Genomic DNA, 16,820 nt, shown 5'->3' on the forward strand with positions numbered 1-16,820 from the left:
AACATGTGGGATATCAAAACGGGAACGTCCGCTGCAGTACCGAGAATAGTCGCCAAGGGGCCAAACATCTGATGATTTTTTCTGTGGGATATAACGTTAACTTCATTACATACCAAACTTCAACACAATGCAGCCATAGCTTCTTGAGTTGAAGGTGTTCAACCACACACACATGCAAACATTCATAAATGCTATCAAAAACATAACCTTCTCGACGAGGGTAATCATACGTAATCATTGTATTCGGTATTTCACCACTGTCAGGTTTGACAAGAGCAAGACTGATACAACATCAGTATACTTGTCAAGCATTGTTTCGAGAATTTGAGCTGATAACGCCAATGACATGTGACGACTAAGTCGAGTGAGATACAACAACACTTTGGCTGGTGGACTATCCCGGGGTTACATTGATAAGTAAACCAGTACATTAGCGCATGTAGTACATGGCATAATCGTCTTATTTCACTAAAGATAATCTTGCTCCTGTCTGGTGATGTCGCAAGCAAGTCTACTATGTACATATTACATGTTATTCCCGTCTTATGGTCTCGTAATAATATAATAATATGTTCTCTTGCACAGCAGCGCTCAATAATGCATGTGTAATGGTAATATTCCTTACTTTATTTCTTAATCCTAGTCCGCTCAGTCATGTTTTATACCATGTTCCTCGTCGCGACTCCACTTGAGCCCCTGGGGGATGTGAACTCACACTACTTGCAATACTACAAATGGCCCATCGGTGGCGCTGTTTAGTGATGACGTCAACAGGCGTTGTCAACAAGTTTCAACGGGGTGGCAGCAAAACGTAACAAGACGATGCTACGCCCTTTGAAATGCATGATATGTAATAATGAAGTATAAAAGTGTTTTGTAACAACAACATATATCAAATTACATGATTTTAACGAATTATAGATTCTATTCACAGAGGTTGTATACATGGATAGAAAACAATGATTTTATTTTTTGCGCTCTTGTGTCGTCATAGGGGATTCCCCTACTTCGGAAATCCCCTCGAAAATGTGCACTATATATTTAGTTTCTTCGAAGAATTTATTACAGACGACCTTGATTCCACCTCCAGGAGCAACGTGATGATGTTGAGCTCTTCCACAGTTATCTACAGAATTCCAAGACATTGAGTATACGCCAAGGTTTTACTTGGAGTAGCACAAAAGCAAGTTTAGCTTATTGTGTTGCCAAAACTGTAGTTTCACTTCCGCATCTTGTTTTTGCCATTTGAAAAGTTCTTTCCTGACATCAAGTTTTAATTTCTGATTACAACATAGGAAGACGCTATACTAGGCAACTAGGTAAGTAAAAATTCAATTTTATCTCCAAATTTGTGCTTGTAGCTACCTTTAATTTGTTAAAATTGTTGGTTGCTTTGGGGAGGGGGGCAGAGGGTATGAAACTATGACGCAGATCATCATGACCATGAGTCTTATTTCTTGGTCTGGTATTTGTTCATGGTAATTTTGCAATCAGAAAATTCGCATCTTTGATTAGAATACCATGTCTTATTTTGGATTTTATAACTCTGGATCGTCTATGTTTGAATAGAAACTCGCAAATTTAACGGTTACATGTATCTAAAAAGGTACCAAAGGGCATTTCCCCGACAGGTCATGCTAAATCGATTGGGGAGTTTCCAAAGAAGCAGCCATTTAAAGGAAACCAGATTGAGAAGTGAAACGAGATATAGCTTCACAATGTAGTTGTTTAGGTGTCTATAGAATCACTTGAGACTTTACTTCTGATCCTGATCGATGTTGAGGTAAATTAAAGCATGGAGGTTAAAACCTCCTGGATTAAAGCCATGACATTTTTTCATTTCAAAAGTTTTGAGCTTACATTTGTGATATTGCATATGTACAAAGATTGATTCATCATATTCTGTTTATATTGATATTTCAAGGATTGCTATTTCATATTGATTTGACTTGAGGTGAGTTGTGAACTGTTGTACTGCCATCATAACCATGACCTGCTGTAACATTACGACTGATTGTCTCTGTACAGTACCATGTCAGGGACACCCTCACCCAAAGGGTCACTAGCCTCGTCCCAGAGGTCAGCGGGGAGTGGACAATCCTCCTCGTCAGACTTTGAGATCCTGTCCAGACCACCGTCCTACCAGAACGGTTCCCCCACACCCAATGGAGACATTCCATCCGAGTTCTCCATGAACGCAGGGGAGATGCAGTCTTACATGACAGAGCTGCTGAAGGATAACAACAGTCTCAGAGGTGTGGTAGAGGGAATGTGTTTGATACATGTAATACTATCAAATGTGCTGACAATGTATGTTTAGCACTATACCTTTTTCAGCTATTAGTTGTATATTGGACAGATAGGGACTGCTTTCCAACATTGGCACATTGTGATAGATAGTCACTCCATACCAGGAGTATGTGTTGGCATCTATTGGAAACTTAGGGACAAACACAAAGCCAGCCCATGGGAAAGGTACTTAACATGACGGTCCTCACTTCACTTGGGTAAATATGACTGTGTAACTTCCATCAGTGATCGGACGTCCCTTGGACAGGATGTTAAATGGAGGTTACCTGTTTGAGAAGAGCCACACCTCGAAAAAGAACCCATCACACTTATCGAAAAGGGTATTAGTGGGGGATCTTTCTGAACATTGTGAGTGACTCAATTTAAATCTGTCCAGATATGCAGCTTGTACTCTTCAGTACAAAACTGACATGCAATAAAAAGTGAAATATGCAGACACATGCATACACTCGATTGAATTTGATCTAAAAATATGTTCCCACAGATACGATCCGTCAGAACAATGAGGACATGCGGCAGAAGATTAAGGACCTGGAGGTATGGAAGGAGAAACAGAAGCAGAATCAGGCCCTGATCGTCGGGAAGTTCACAGAGGCCAGGGAGAAGGTCCTGTCTCTGAGGAAGGAGAACTCCAGACTGAAGGCAGACGTGGCACAGTTACAGAAGACAGGAGCAGGGGATGGGAAGGTCACACAGGGACAGGTCAGTGGTTTCAACTTCTGAAGGATCGGATATTGAAGTTCTTTTGAAATTCACACATCAAATGTGTTCTTAATTGGACTAAGAAAGCGTATACAGAATGTAAACATATTCAGAAGACACCTCCTTGTACATGATTGTACATGTGGTGGTAGACTTATTTATACTTATTATAGATTATGGCGGGTATACTGTGCATTCACTACAAAGATGGAATAGAATTGCCAAATATTCTTCAATGTTCTTTCATTTAAACCTGATTTTTTTATGGATCTGAAGAATTGTTTTTAGCTATGAGGAGGAGAGAATATAGGAGGCTGTTAATATTGCAGACACTCAAATAGCAGGCAGTGGTCATTGTTAACAGATTACAGCATATTTGTACAAATATTTGTATCAAGCAAGCATACTTGAAATCACATATCCTGTACATCCAATCCAGGGAGATGTCAGTCTGTCACAAGTTGTGTCCAAGTTAAGAGAAGAAAATGATCAGTTGCTGACTGAGAAAGAGACGCTGAACAAGACAATACAGATGTTGACTGGGGAGATTGGGAAGATGCAGCTTAAACTGGAAGAGAAGCATTCAGAGCAGGAGGTATGTTGTATTCTTAAAGTTTAAGGATTATGGTTGTTCTTTGTCACATGTATGCCTCTTATGTTTCTACCATGTACTTGCATTTAGCCTTTGGGCATGAACTTGCAAATAAACTTTCTACATTTGTATATTGTTAAGTTTTGAAATTGTGACGGTGGTTTTGTGTCTTGGCATTTGCCCTCACCACTTCAAATTCATGTCTCTGTCAAACGTTTGCACTGTCATACCTTTCCCTGGTGCTGAATGACATTCACATGGACACTAACATCTCTGTCCCTGGTGCTGAATGATATTCACACTAACACTGTCATCCCTGTCCCTGGTTCTGCATGACATTCACACTGACATTGCCATCCCTGTCCCTGGTACTGAATGAACCAATGACTAACACTGGTATGTCAGGCACAAACCTATATAATAGTCATGTTTTAGGACGTTGAGTTTTGAAGTTTATATCATGTCAATGACACCTACTTTTTCCCCACTTCAGATTCTTGTCTCATACAATCTCTGTATTGGAACACATCATTTCATAGTATTTGTGTGCAGTCATCCAAAATGGATTCAAATAGTTAAAAAGATGTTGTGTCATGAAACTTTGAATCATCCAAAATACCAAAGAAACATGAGAGCACAGGTCAGCTACTAATGTTGTCATCAGATGATCTACTGCCCAACCCTGTTTAGGTGGTACTGGTTCAAAGCCCGCCCTCCCAGGGTTCAGACACCAGCACAGGCAGTTCGTTGGCCCAGCAGGTAGAGGAGTACAGACTGAAGTGTGAGCAGATGTCATCAGAGGTGACCCACTTCCAATCCCTCACTGCCAAACTGCAGGAGGATACCAAGGAGATAACTGCAGTTAGAGACCAGCTGGCACAGGAGAACCAGGTTAGAGAGTACTGTAAATCTTGAAACATTTGCAGTACTTTTATTGTTGCAGTTTTTGCTCTACTTCTCCATTGCAAAATTAGTAGTAAATATGTGTCTTTGTGCAGTATTTTTTCGATGTGATATTGCAAAGTTAAAATGCAACAAACTTTTAAAAAATCCCTGCATATACAAATGAATTTACGGTAACACTGTTTAACATTCTCAAGTAAAGTCGCACAACGATTGATGGATATGCTTGTAAGAAGGAGATTACACACTTGAATTTTGTCTCAGCCTAAACCAACACTGTCAGCTTATAGTCTTTTCTATTCCCAGACAAAAACAACATATGACTGAAAATAGATTGCACATCATCAATTGTGCAATGTTGCTTGCTAGAGTCAAAGTGGTAGTTGCTATTCCATTCATGTTGTAATGACTGAAACATCCAACTGCTATTTTGTCAGGTTTTGAAGTCCAAACTTGAAGCTGAACTTGAGCAGATGAAATCTGAGATGAAGACGTTGAAGCAGGCCAATGAGAGACTCCAGCTGGAGAAGGCAGACCTTGTTGCCATGAACAATGAGATGCAGGTAAAATTTACAAACCCAGGTGTGGTTTATACTGGATTTAGGAGTACACAGGACTCCACATGCAAAAGATTTTAAGATTGTTAAGAGAGACTTAACAAGCACAGTATAGTGCTAAGTCAACAATTTGTTCCACCCTTAGGCCAGTCTCCAGCTGTACAAGGCAGGTACCCCACCGTCCTCCCACTCTACTCCTACTGGGTCCTTTGTGAAGGTGGAAGCAGAGGTGAAGCAGGGACCACAGGTGCAGGCAGCCATAGCAGAGGCTGCAGAAGGTATTACTGTTACCTGAACTAACTTTGGTGTATATCCTTGATTTGCAATTTATTGACATGTACACATACATGTTCATGTAGTAGTATCAAAGACTAGCAAGTAAGTATAAGATCCCATGTTGTTCCCCCACAGCATGAGATTGGTTGTGATCTTAGCAAAGCAAAACATTTTGTACTTAACTTCTCATTCTGTTCTAAAACTCAGCCTGAAAGAAACTAGGTGGCTTTAATGAGCAAAATCCTACATGACGTCCATTCACAGTATTGAGGGTCTAGATTGCTGTTTTGTTTTTCTAGTTCAGAGTTTAAAAAAAGAGTGTCCCTTTGCACACTTATGTGCTGTTATGTAATAGTTACATTCTTCTTAAATTGTATATGAGACCTTTAATTGTGTATGAGACAAAAAAGCTGATTGTACAATTTGTTATAATCTCGTCCAGAAGACATCACAGTCAGCATTGAGGAGAGACTGTCCATCCACCCTGAGGAACAGCGTGTCCGGTATGAGGACACCATCGCACAGTTCACCGCTGTGGCCAGGCAGATCTCAGAGGCAGAGCATCACAAGAAGAAGACAGAAACCACAGTTCATGACTTGCTCATCCAGCTACAGGTACATGTCCATACATATATTATCACCCAGAGGTCAGGACCAGGCTAGTACATATTTCACTCCATGAAGCCCTGTCTAACATTGCTTTTTCTGAGATCAGAGATAAAGAACAAATTTTCTTACGTTTTGTGTATTTTTAATAGTTGCCTTTTAAGTCATACCTAATACATAATACGCAATACCTAATTTATAAAAAGTCGGTGGAAATAACAAAACAGTGCCACAGTGAATAAACCCCGCAGTGCCATACCGGTCCCCCAGGGGCATTGAGATTAAAGCAAACAAGGCTGGACTCCAGGTTATACAAAGCATCCTCATATACAAATGTAGTTATGGCAGCTTATTCAAATGGTATAAAAGATAACACTTGCTCCCCACAATGCAGGAGGAGAGAACCCGAGGACTGGACATATCAGGACAGCTGGAGACAGCCAGGAAGGAGAGGGAGGAGCTGGAGGCCAGGGTACAGGACTTGGCAGAACAGCTCAGACAGCATAGTGCTGACAAGGACAGCACAGTAGAGCAGATGAAACAGCAGCATCAGAGCGAGGTCACTAGAATTCTCTTACTCCTAGTGACAGATCTATAATGCTAATCAGTTCTGCTTCACGGTAACTTTATAAAATAATGTTCTAAATCTAGTATTTACCAGCATGAATTATCCAATCAAATATTGATTTAGATTTATGCAAAAGGAAAACTCTTCTCCACTTTGTTCTCAAATTGATGCTTTTACTTTACACATGTAGACTACAATAGGTAGCCATAGAACAAATACATGTAATAGCCCTTCATTTTCTTGAGATACACATTGTAACTACATTGTCAAGTATACTGTGAAATGACACAATGAATGAATGAATGATTTGAATAGAAACGATAGATCACAGCCTCAAGCTGAATATTTTTTATTGAGTTTACTTAACAAGACAGTTGCATTTAACATTGTCTTAAGAATTCAGTAACAACATGTTTTATATTCCCATTACCCACGTTAGGCAGGCAGAAGTTTTGATAACTCTAAGTTTGTACTGCCCTCATCGACAGGTGGATAACCTGATGCAGCAGCTGGACGGCATGAAGGCGGCCCTGGAGGCAGCGCGCACACCTGGGCAGCAGCTGCAGGTGGGGGAGGACATCCAGGTGCTGAAGTCGCAGGTGCTGTCCCTGGTGGCAGAGCTGAGGGAGACGGAGCGCAAGCTGCACGCAGCTACACAGCATGTGGGCAGCTACAAGGACAGGTAAGCTGGGCCGGTTACCTGGACAGCTATAATTGTTGTGAAATTAACATGGCATACAGCACTATGCTAGCATTACTGCTGGTATAATGTTTCCAACATTAAGGTAGCACTACAGACCACTTTGGTCAGTGAGTGGAGACAGATAAAATCTTTAAATGAAATCGTCTTGACTATCATTTTTTAAGGTTAGTCATCCAGAAATGAATGATAAATAACTTGAAGTTCTTGAGTGATCTCAAGAGAAGATTTGGATCACTGAAGAAGGATGCCAGGCGGCATCTTAATGTCGACTCTGTTCTGACAATTTGTCCAGTGGTATAGATTAAGAGATGCTGTCTTGGCTCTAGTTGTCCCTCACAGAAAGTTATACATGCATATACAATGTACCATTGGTGGTAAAATGAAGGACAGGTACTGCAATTTACCTTATACATGTTTGGCTTTTTATGAGAAACACCATAAAGTTACTGTCCTTTTTGGAGGCATCATAAAAGAAGTAAAAATCCTTAATTTCCTTTACTATTAAGAGATGGTGACTAAATGCTACTCAAAAGCTAAAATCAGAGATATTTGAGCCTTACCGGTTCCTCTCTTGCATTGCCCTCCAGGTCATTGACCCTAGAGCAGAAGCTGAACATGATGCAGGATGAGATGGATGAGCAGCGTCGCCGTGACGATGCTTTGATTGATGGCTTGAGGATGGAGCTAGGCAACATGGAGTCTGCACTAAACATGGAGCGGCAGGCCTCCCACATGGACAAGTGAGTCTGATCTAATGGCTTGTATAATTGTTTCAGAGCAAAGAAGCCATTGAGAAAATGGGACTGATAAAATGATACTGTACAGGATTTTTTTCTTTTAATAGATGACAAAAAAATACTATTGTATTCACAGTACATACATCCATAGCAGGCTCTTTGGGGACTATTTTTTTGTCTTTTTTTTGGCTCATAATACACTTTTGATGGCCATTTCTATGGAGCCGGCAGTCAAGCAACCCAGTACAAAAAGAAATAGCCAAAGTGTATTATGAGCCAAAAAGGGCCCCCAGAGAGCCTGCTATGGAGGCTATCCCCCTATAGTCCATACAGTACAAGAATGCATAATCATATTAGTCATAGAATGTACTAACCTGGATAGTATATCCTTCATATGTCATTCATTTTGTGAGAGCTTAGTAAAAGTTTAGTACTGCATGTCTTGTCCAAAGACACTTGACTATGAGGATCTGTCACTCATGATCAATGCAAATTGTTGTATACATTTTAAAATATGGTTATTTCTGTCTTTCCAGACGCACTATGGCAGAGCTGAGGTCCCGGTATGAGATCCTGTTCCAAGACTACGATGAACTGTTGAAGATCAACACAGAACTACAGGCCAAAACTACAGAGCTACAGGCCAAGACTACACAGGTCAGGGTGTTGTCCATTTGATGTTTTGTAAGCATTATCAGAAACAGGTCTCAAAAACAAAATGAAATTCCCACGCTATGGAGGAGTGAAGACTGAATCATAAGGGCTTTCAGTTAATCGTTTGATTAAATTATAGTCAAATCTGTACAAGTGACCACCCTATATATAAGGCCCACCTGGCCAATATGACCACTTTTTGGTGGTCCCGTACATAATTTTTGTCATTTACATAAACACTAAGGATCCTTTCTATAGTGACCACCTGTCCATATAGACCAGATTTTATCAGTCCCCTGAATGGTCTTCATGCCTGGGCAGTTTTGACAATGTATTGAAATCTAAGATAGCCATCCTCTATTCTAGCAGCATATTCTTCACTGGTACTGTTTACTACCACATTGATTGACAGAGATGCTGGTCCTGTGGGGACTACCTTGGTGAATGATATGAAGGACAAAAAGTACTGTCATGGTAAGAACTTTAGTCTGCTTCACTGAATTAATCCAAATGAACAATGATGATGATACTGAAGGTTTTTTTTATTCCCTGTCTTGCAGGCTGCTCCACCTGGCCAGGTGAAGGAGATGAGAGAACAGGTGGACAACCTGACAGCACAGGTCATCTCTGCGGAGGACGCCCTCCGAGATCGGGAGGACAAACTCAAACGTCTGACACAGGAGATCAGCCAGATGAGGAAGGACATGGAGGAGGTACCGGTCCTTAAGGCACAGGTGAGTGTGGTTCAAATGATGTATTCAGCATAACATTTGTGTTGGGGAAGTCACAGAAAGGGAGTTCAAAATTTGAGCACAAAGTTTCAAGCTGATTTACATGGCGTTTTTCCACAAAAAAAGTAGAGATGTTAGATATCCAACAATAACAATGACTATCCATGCTGTGCCACCAATGATGTGCGAGTCACGCGATATGGGAGATGTGTGCTAAGTGTGAATTTGCAGATTTTATTGGAAATGAAAACAATGGCAGCAGCAAAGCAGCTGTCTGGAAGGCTTGGATCTGTGTGAGTGCCATTCAGCATCAAATTTGTGTTGGTACAAAGGAAAGTCAGAGTATAGAATTCCGAGCATATGCAACACTTGTAAAAGGGATAAAACTTCAAGATTCTGGAGTTTTACAAATCCAAAGACATTAAGTCAATGTTTCTCTTACCTGTGAGTTTGATAAATCTGTTGTGTCCTCTCCTGTTGTGTCCGGCAGGCCGACGTGTTCAGACAGGACTTCGAGGCGGAGCGGGAGGCACGACAGAAGGCGCACGGCGACATGCAGACCCTGGAGCAGCAGAACCAGGAACTGCAGCTGGAGAACCAGCAGCTCAGGGATGAGATGGAAGTCTACACCAGGTCTGTAGCCCTTGTCACATAGTTCAGCAGTTTAAGTGACCCTGCTTCTGGACCAAAAGTTGTGAGTTCAAATCCCGGCTGTTGTTGCTCACCAAGCGTGCATGCTACTGGAAAGGGATGCGTGGAGTTCTTGTGACTGTAGTAGATCAATGTATACAGTATCATCTGTGTACATTAAGATGTTACAAGACAGAAGACATTCAGGCATGTCGTTAACGTAGATGATGAAAAGGAGGGGCCCCAGTATTGATCCCTGAGGCACCCTGTACACATGCACTCCCTAGGATGGAACATTAGTCCACTTTACTCGTTGAATAGAGCTCTGCACTAGGAAGTTACTCCAGTTCAATGATGTCTAGTTAAAGATTACATTCACTTTCTTTCCTTGTCAGGAACCTTTCAAAATGTACATTTACTTAATATTTACTTATCTTAGCCTTTTCTGTTCAGCAAGTAGTAATTTTTGAAATTCATGTTATATTTCTAAACTGGTGTTTGTAGCTGACAGTATATAAGTGTTGCCTTTTTTGTTCTTGTTTGTCTTCTGTTTTCATACACAGGTACAGTGGGTTAACAAAAGTTGGAAAGTTGTTGCAAGAAAAGTTTTAAATATTTGATTATTTAATAATGCATTGTTTTATAGCCATGTTTTATAAGTTATGCGATTTATATTTGTCTGCAGGAATGCCCTTGGTGAGATGCAGCGTCGGCATGGCGGGGCACCACAGATAGGCCCACCCAGCCCGCCTGCCAATGTGCCTCGCGCCAACCCCCCTCCCATGGAGTACGCTGGGAACTATGGGTACCCACGGGGGTACCCCTACCCTGGTCCACACGAGGACTTCTTCTATGATGGACAGATGGGGAATAATGACCCCCTACAGCCAATGAACATGGCACAGCCCAGAGTGCAGAATTTTCAACAGGCAGTACCGGTAGGTCTGGATGAAATCACCAATATGTTTCTATGTTACAGTTGAATATCTTGTTGATTGGAAAGGTCGACATGTAGTTTTGTCTGCCTCTCAGCTTGTTTGCTAGCCTCCTTGGTAGACTTTGAGTGGGGCTGGCTTTTATTTTATGGGAGGGGGGCGCTGGTGCACGACTTTCAACATTGGCTAAGGTTCACTTATGCCTGGAAAGGGACTTTGTTGAAGAGGGGAGCTTGCTGTGGAAGAGAGTTTGCCTTTGACGCAAGGCAAAAGTCCCTTCCATGGCAAACTCACTTCCTCAGCAAACTCCCTTTCCTGACATAAGAAAACCTAGTCAACGTTGAAAACCACGAACCAGTGCCCCCCTCCCCTAAAACTAAAAGCCAGCCCCACTGGAAATCTGTGAAGGAGGTTAGTGTTTGAACTGTTCAAGTGTTTAGATATTTACCAGTGCTGTGTATTTTGGGCTAAGTTGAAATGTATAAATCTTATCATGACTAATGGTACACGTAAGTCTATGTTAAGTTAGTCACTGCTGCAACTTGTCAACATACAGTCAAAAAATGCACAAAAGTATTTTGTGACAAAAGTTGGACACCTGTCTTTTCCTCCAGGCCATCCCAAGACCAGCATCCCCAGACACAGAGGAGAAGAGCTGTCCCAAGTGTAACAATGTGTTCCCAGACCTGGATACACTGCAGATCCATGTCATGGAGTGTCTGGACAACTGATGGGAAGGCTACCAAACACACCCTTCCAGTAGCTGTGTTGTTTTGACTTGTTTTCTACACTTTTTTTTTAAGAAACACATTATTCAGTATGTCAGGTTGTATGACAACCAGAAAAAAGAGGAACAAAGTGAAGAATAACAATAAGCTAACATTTTTGTTAATATACCCCTAAATGACCATTCCAGAGCAAAAACATAGTTGTATGAGTGTCTGTACATTTTTAAAAGTCAAGTTTAAGAGCCTGTTGTTGCCATTATTAACAATGAAGAGTGGCTTGTATATGTCACTTCAGCAGCATCTCTTCTTCCTAAGTCAGAAACATGAAGCTTAGGCAAGCCAGACTATACTGACTCAATAGGGGAAGCAGGAATTATGAAGGCTGCTCAGGCAATTCCTTACTCATAAATAATGTATAGCTTACATGTATCTTGTGTGATTGAACTCTGAGTTAGTGTTATAAAATGATTTTAGGTGTTAAGTACATGTATGTAAATACTTGCATTATAGAAATCTTGCACAAAAGACTTGCCCACTGAGGTGAAATCAATATGATAAGATCTAGCTACAAGTATTTGGATGTTTTAATGATTTTGTGTATATTGTAGATAATTCATTGATCATTTTACATTTTTATTTAGTTCAAAGCAAATGTTCCAAGAATTTTCCAACCACACAATTTTTGTTGTCAGATATCCGCATGGATATTATTATTAGATGTGTAGGAATGGAGATACATGTAAAGATGGATTAAAGATGAATACCAGGAAAGAGGTAATGTGTTTATAATGTGAATACTAAACAGATTATGAGTGTCTGATTATTGACAATGTCAATCATTATAAGGAATGTGCTTGCTTTACAGGAAGCCTCTGGAAACATGGCTGATGTTTCAGAATTCATGTTTATTCTGAAACATGGCTAAAATGGTGATAAGTATTATGAATGTGTCAGCTTGTGTACATACATAATGTGTGACTGTCACTGTTAAATGAGACATAAGATTAGTCTCATAGGGCTTTAAGGCTTACTGTTAATATCTATGCAGAATATGTCGTATCTTTCATTAATGGGTGTATATTTCAGAATTGTGTGAAATAAAGTGTTGAATGAGTCCAAAACATTTATTCCTTATCAATGATCTTTCCATTGAATCATGAAAAAGAATCATGAAGACAACAAGTTAATCATTTCTGTAAAATCAGAAATATCATAATTCATTGTGTTTTACTCTACATCAAGCATATATTCACTTAGCTGTTTACCAGGAATATGGTTGGTTATAGCCTGTGTTTACAAAATCTCTCGCTGGCTGAGGTTAATGACCCCCTCCCCGAGAGCGGCGGCAATTGTAGGGCCGGCCGCTAGGGGTCCAATTTTAGTCTGGCTAGATTGGTCAGTCAAATACATTTGACTAATGCTATAAAAATTACCTGAGATTGAGAACTACATTTTGTCACCAATCACATTATATGTCATAGTCATATCTAAACCTGGCTGCCCTTATAGCATCTTTCTTGTTCCTCGGGATCTTGTGGAACGGAGCCAGGTCATTAAAGCAAGTGTCCCAGACTGAGTCCACCGCTCTGGCTGCCTCCTCATCTGTACAGTTTCTCACCACCTTCACCGAGTCCTTCGCACGCTGCCACACACAGGTCTGATGAAGAGGAAGTACTGTCAGTGTGTACTCGTATTTGTATGATTATGTGCTATAGTTATTTCATCTTTACCAAAACGCAAACTGTCAGGTTAGTTGTGATAAGTCATATAGTGTAATATGATGAACACATGCATGTGAAGCTGGGGTGTTATAATGAGCTATCGTCATCAGTCACTGCATTTATAGTTTTGGAAAGTCCTATAGCTGCATTCAGTCTTTCTTCATCTTTTTCCGCTGTGCTTTGCATCCTGCAAGCTTTCTCAGCTTTTGGAGTTTCTTTACTATTGTAGGAAGGGCTCTGTGCTTTAGGCTTGCTTTCAGCAAGCAGAGCAGGTTGACACAATGGGATACATACAGGTACAGATACTGTTACCTGGTTATACTGGCTTTACCGATGTCAATATGAGAATGCTCAGTGCTGACCAAAGTGTGCCAGCCGTTTCACAATATATTTCTTTTTATTACAAGTGTCATGTTATACATGACAAGGACAACATATGAGCAATCTGTGACATGTAAGTTGAACAACATTATACAAGAGTATTCAAATTTTCACATTTACCTGATGGTGTTTTTTAACACCTTTGAGCTGCAATCTCCTCAACTCCCCAGAGAAACTGCAGTCCCCACTCAAGTTGGCTGCTCGGATCTGAAGTGGGGAAAAAGGATGTGTCATTGACATGATCTAAACTGAAAAATTCATCGTCCTAAAACAATGACTATACGTCTGTGTCAGACCATTGTGAATGTCATTCAGTACCAGGGACAAAAATGCCAGTGTCAGCTTGAATGTCATTCAGCACCAAGGACAGGGAAGTCAGTGTAAGCATCAGTCAGGAATAGGAACAACAGTGTCAGTGTGAATGTCATTCAGCACCAGGGACAGGGATCTTAGTGTCAGTGTGAATGTCATTCAGCACCAGGGACAGGGATCTTAGTGTCAGTGTGAATGTCATTCAGGGACAGGGATCTTAGTGTCAGTGTGAATGTCATTCAGCACCAGGGACAGGGACAGGGATGAAAGTCAGTGTGAATATCATTTAGCTCCAGAGACAGGGATGGCGGTGTCAGTGAGTGAACAGTGTGAACATTGGCTTGATGCTACCTTCAAAAGCACACTTTAGTTTTGTCCGTCATTCAACAACAAAAAAGTGTGGGCTGAAGTATGCGGGCTGAAGTATCTTTCCTCACCTCGGAGCAGGCGACATGTTGGAGGTTGTTGTACCAGTCCACTTTCCCACGGCAGTGGTCGAAGGCATGGATGAGCTCATGTGTCAGCACCCTGTTCATCATGCCCTGGGAACTGATGATGTTCTGGCACAGGACAACCTGAGGTGGAAGGATGTAAGGTACACTTTTAGTTAGAAATCTAGTCCTTGACAAAGGCTTATAAAATCTTTGGGAGAACAGTCTACTTCCATATGCTTCTGGTTTTATCAGTCACTGTTCTTACCTATACCTATGTCAATCCAGGTAGACATCCAGGTAAAAAAATATATGTCAGATGGCAATTACTCAAGCAACCTTTCCCCATTGACACTGTTATATGTCAGTGACAGTGTGACTGATTAAAGGTACTGGATGCTACCTGAAACGTATGACCATTTCCAAAATCATATCCAGTTTCTTGAGTAAATGCCATTTGGTGTATTTATCACCTGTGTTGGATTTAATGTAACTATCTGTAATGTCTTTCCTGTTTCAGTGTCTTATAAGCCCACATGGGCTGGGCAAACTGCATAAGTGGTCACAAACATGCTACTGCACATTCATTTAATTTATTCATTGTACTTGTTCTTCTTGTTATTGTGTGAATACTGGGTAACACCCCTTAGCGTTGGGGCAATCCACCCAGGGCGCAGTACTAGTAGTAGTACTACTGTTTTATTGGCCACTCCTCAGGTGGCGTAACACCTCTTCCTTGAACTTAACATGATTAGCTTGAAGGGTGGTTGAATATGGTAGATTGTATACTAACCTGATTAGCTTGAGGATCAAATCCTCCTGCCACCTGATAGCTGCAGGGTTCACAGGAGAAGTGTCGGTCCTTGTACATGGAGCTGCGGAGAAACATGCAGAAAACAACATTCAGAAGGGAAACCATCCTGGGACAAAGGTTAAAGATTCAATTCTCTCAGCAGCATTTTTGCCATATCTAACTAAGATGTCAAAGCCAATTAAAATGTATTCCTAGGACCTACCAATGATACTGTTTACTAGTCTAGGTACCATCAGGATAGTAGTTCGCTCCGACATTTATTATACACTATATACATCACTTCTCGCTCTGACTTTTATTATAATGATAATAATATCGGGTATATTTTGCAGCCAGTAGGTACCCAAAGTGTGGGTAATGAGGCTGTTTAACCTGGTCGAGGCACCTCCTCGAGCACAGGACCCCCGTTTTACGTCCCTCCCAGAAGACGATTTCATGGAAAGCTTTGTGAGGCTACAGCAATCCGGACTTCCTTGGTTGGTTCCCCATCCAAGTACTATCCGGACCGCGCGTTGCTTAACTTCCGAGATAGAGGGATCGGGTGTACCAACGCGCCATGCGGCCTTAGCATTATAAACAGTCGTTTCTCTGCTATTCCGTCTGGGAACCTTGACATCTCTAAAGTGCCTTTCCCAAGGGCACAACATCGGGACAAATCAGCGGTTTCGAACCTGTTACCTCTGGGATCTGGGTCAAACACCTTACGGATTGTGCCACACGATACCACTGTACCTAGAAATGATCAGTATACAGAATTTACGACAGTAACATGCATTGGCATAATACCGGTCATAAGCCTTATACCGGTCGATTAAAAATAGTGGAACTTAAAGAGATCTACACATGCAACAATAGTTATTTCTGAGGTATGCACACTTCAGACATCTACGTGTCCAATACATAATTTACAAAGCATCGATAACAATACATTCGAAGACAACAAGGCCAAAAGTTTTCAGGTCATTTTCAGGGCAGGCGAGCTCGTCGTGGGACAAACACACTGTCACGTTCATCGCCAGATTTGTAGATAATAATCACATGTGCTCACGGCACAAGACGAGCATGATTCAACAGCAATCTTGAATTTCTTTTGGTGACCTACAACTCGTGTAAAAGTGTGAGGAACCGTTGCATTATCGCCCGGATCTACGGCTGAATGGGTCAAATTGAACGTACGCCACCATTTTCCCGCCATTTTTAATGCTACGGCCAGCAGTAAAGTTTTACGTCATAGCGGTTGTGACGGACCAAAATTAAATGAAAATTCTTGTCAGTATACGCCCATTTTCTCATGACTTTTTGTATGCTCATGCAGATTTTTGTTTTGTGCAACTACTTACAGGAAAGAAAGGAACAACAGAGGATGTATAAAGGTACATAGCGGCAGTTAATTGTGCCGTGTTTCGTTCGGCCGGTATAGTGCACCCCCTTCCAACCACGCGCCCGTTCTCCGTGCAATTCCGCGGTGTGTTCCAATTACGATATTATGTTTTTAGCAGGACCAGAGAGACAAAATAATTACACAGAAG

At 41.2% G+C, this 16,820-nt stretch overlaps 2 protein-coding genes across 3 annotated transcripts; one reads left to right on the plus strand and one right to left on the minus strand.

Annotated features, from left to right (window-relative positions):
* Nucleotides 1-982: 982 nt before the first annotated feature.
* LOC118416019 (optineurin-like) lies at nt 983-12,746 on the plus strand. 2 transcript variants are annotated; one of them, XM_035821055.1, is made up of 16 exons: nt 983-1,319; nt 2,029-2,255; nt 2,795-3,012; nt 3,452-3,607; nt 4,295-4,495; nt 4,945-5,070; nt 5,210-5,342; nt 5,783-5,955; nt 6,341-6,505; nt 7,003-7,196; nt 7,805-7,957; nt 8,491-8,611; nt 9,169-9,342; nt 9,830-9,972; nt 10,655-10,907; nt 11,519-12,746. In XM_035821055.1, exons 2-16 carry the CDS (start codon nt 2,033-2,035, stop codon nt 11,633-11,635), a joined length of 2,550 nt encoding a protein of 849 aa, XP_035676948.1. In that variant the 5' UTR covers nt 983-1,319; nt 2,029-2,032; the 3' UTR covers nt 11,636-12,746. The 2 variants fall into 2 exon arrangements, with proteins under 2 accessions (XP_035676948.1, XP_035676949.1); XM_035821056.1 differs by having other exon boundaries at nt 5,786-5,955.
* On the minus strand, nt 12,672-15,352 carry LOC118416020 (mitochondrial inner membrane protease ATP23 homolog). Its single transcript, XM_035821057.1, has 4 exons — nt 15,271-15,352; nt 14,484-14,621; nt 13,855-13,941; nt 12,672-13,289 (listed from the first exon to the last, which is right to left on the minus strand). Exons 1-4 carry the CDS (start codon nt 15,346-15,348, stop codon nt 13,101-13,103), a joined length of 492 nt encoding a protein of 163 aa, XP_035676950.1. The 5' UTR covers nt 15,349-15,352; the 3' UTR covers nt 12,672-13,100.
* Nucleotides 15,353-16,820: the final 1,468 nt, after the last annotated feature.

This window comes from Branchiostoma floridae, chromosome 5 (assembly GCF_000003815.2).
Source record: "Branchiostoma floridae strain S238N-H82 chromosome 5, Bfl_VNyyK, whole genome shotgun sequence".
NCBI lineage: Eukaryota > Metazoa > Chordata > Leptocardii > Amphioxiformes > Branchiostomatidae > Branchiostoma > Branchiostoma floridae.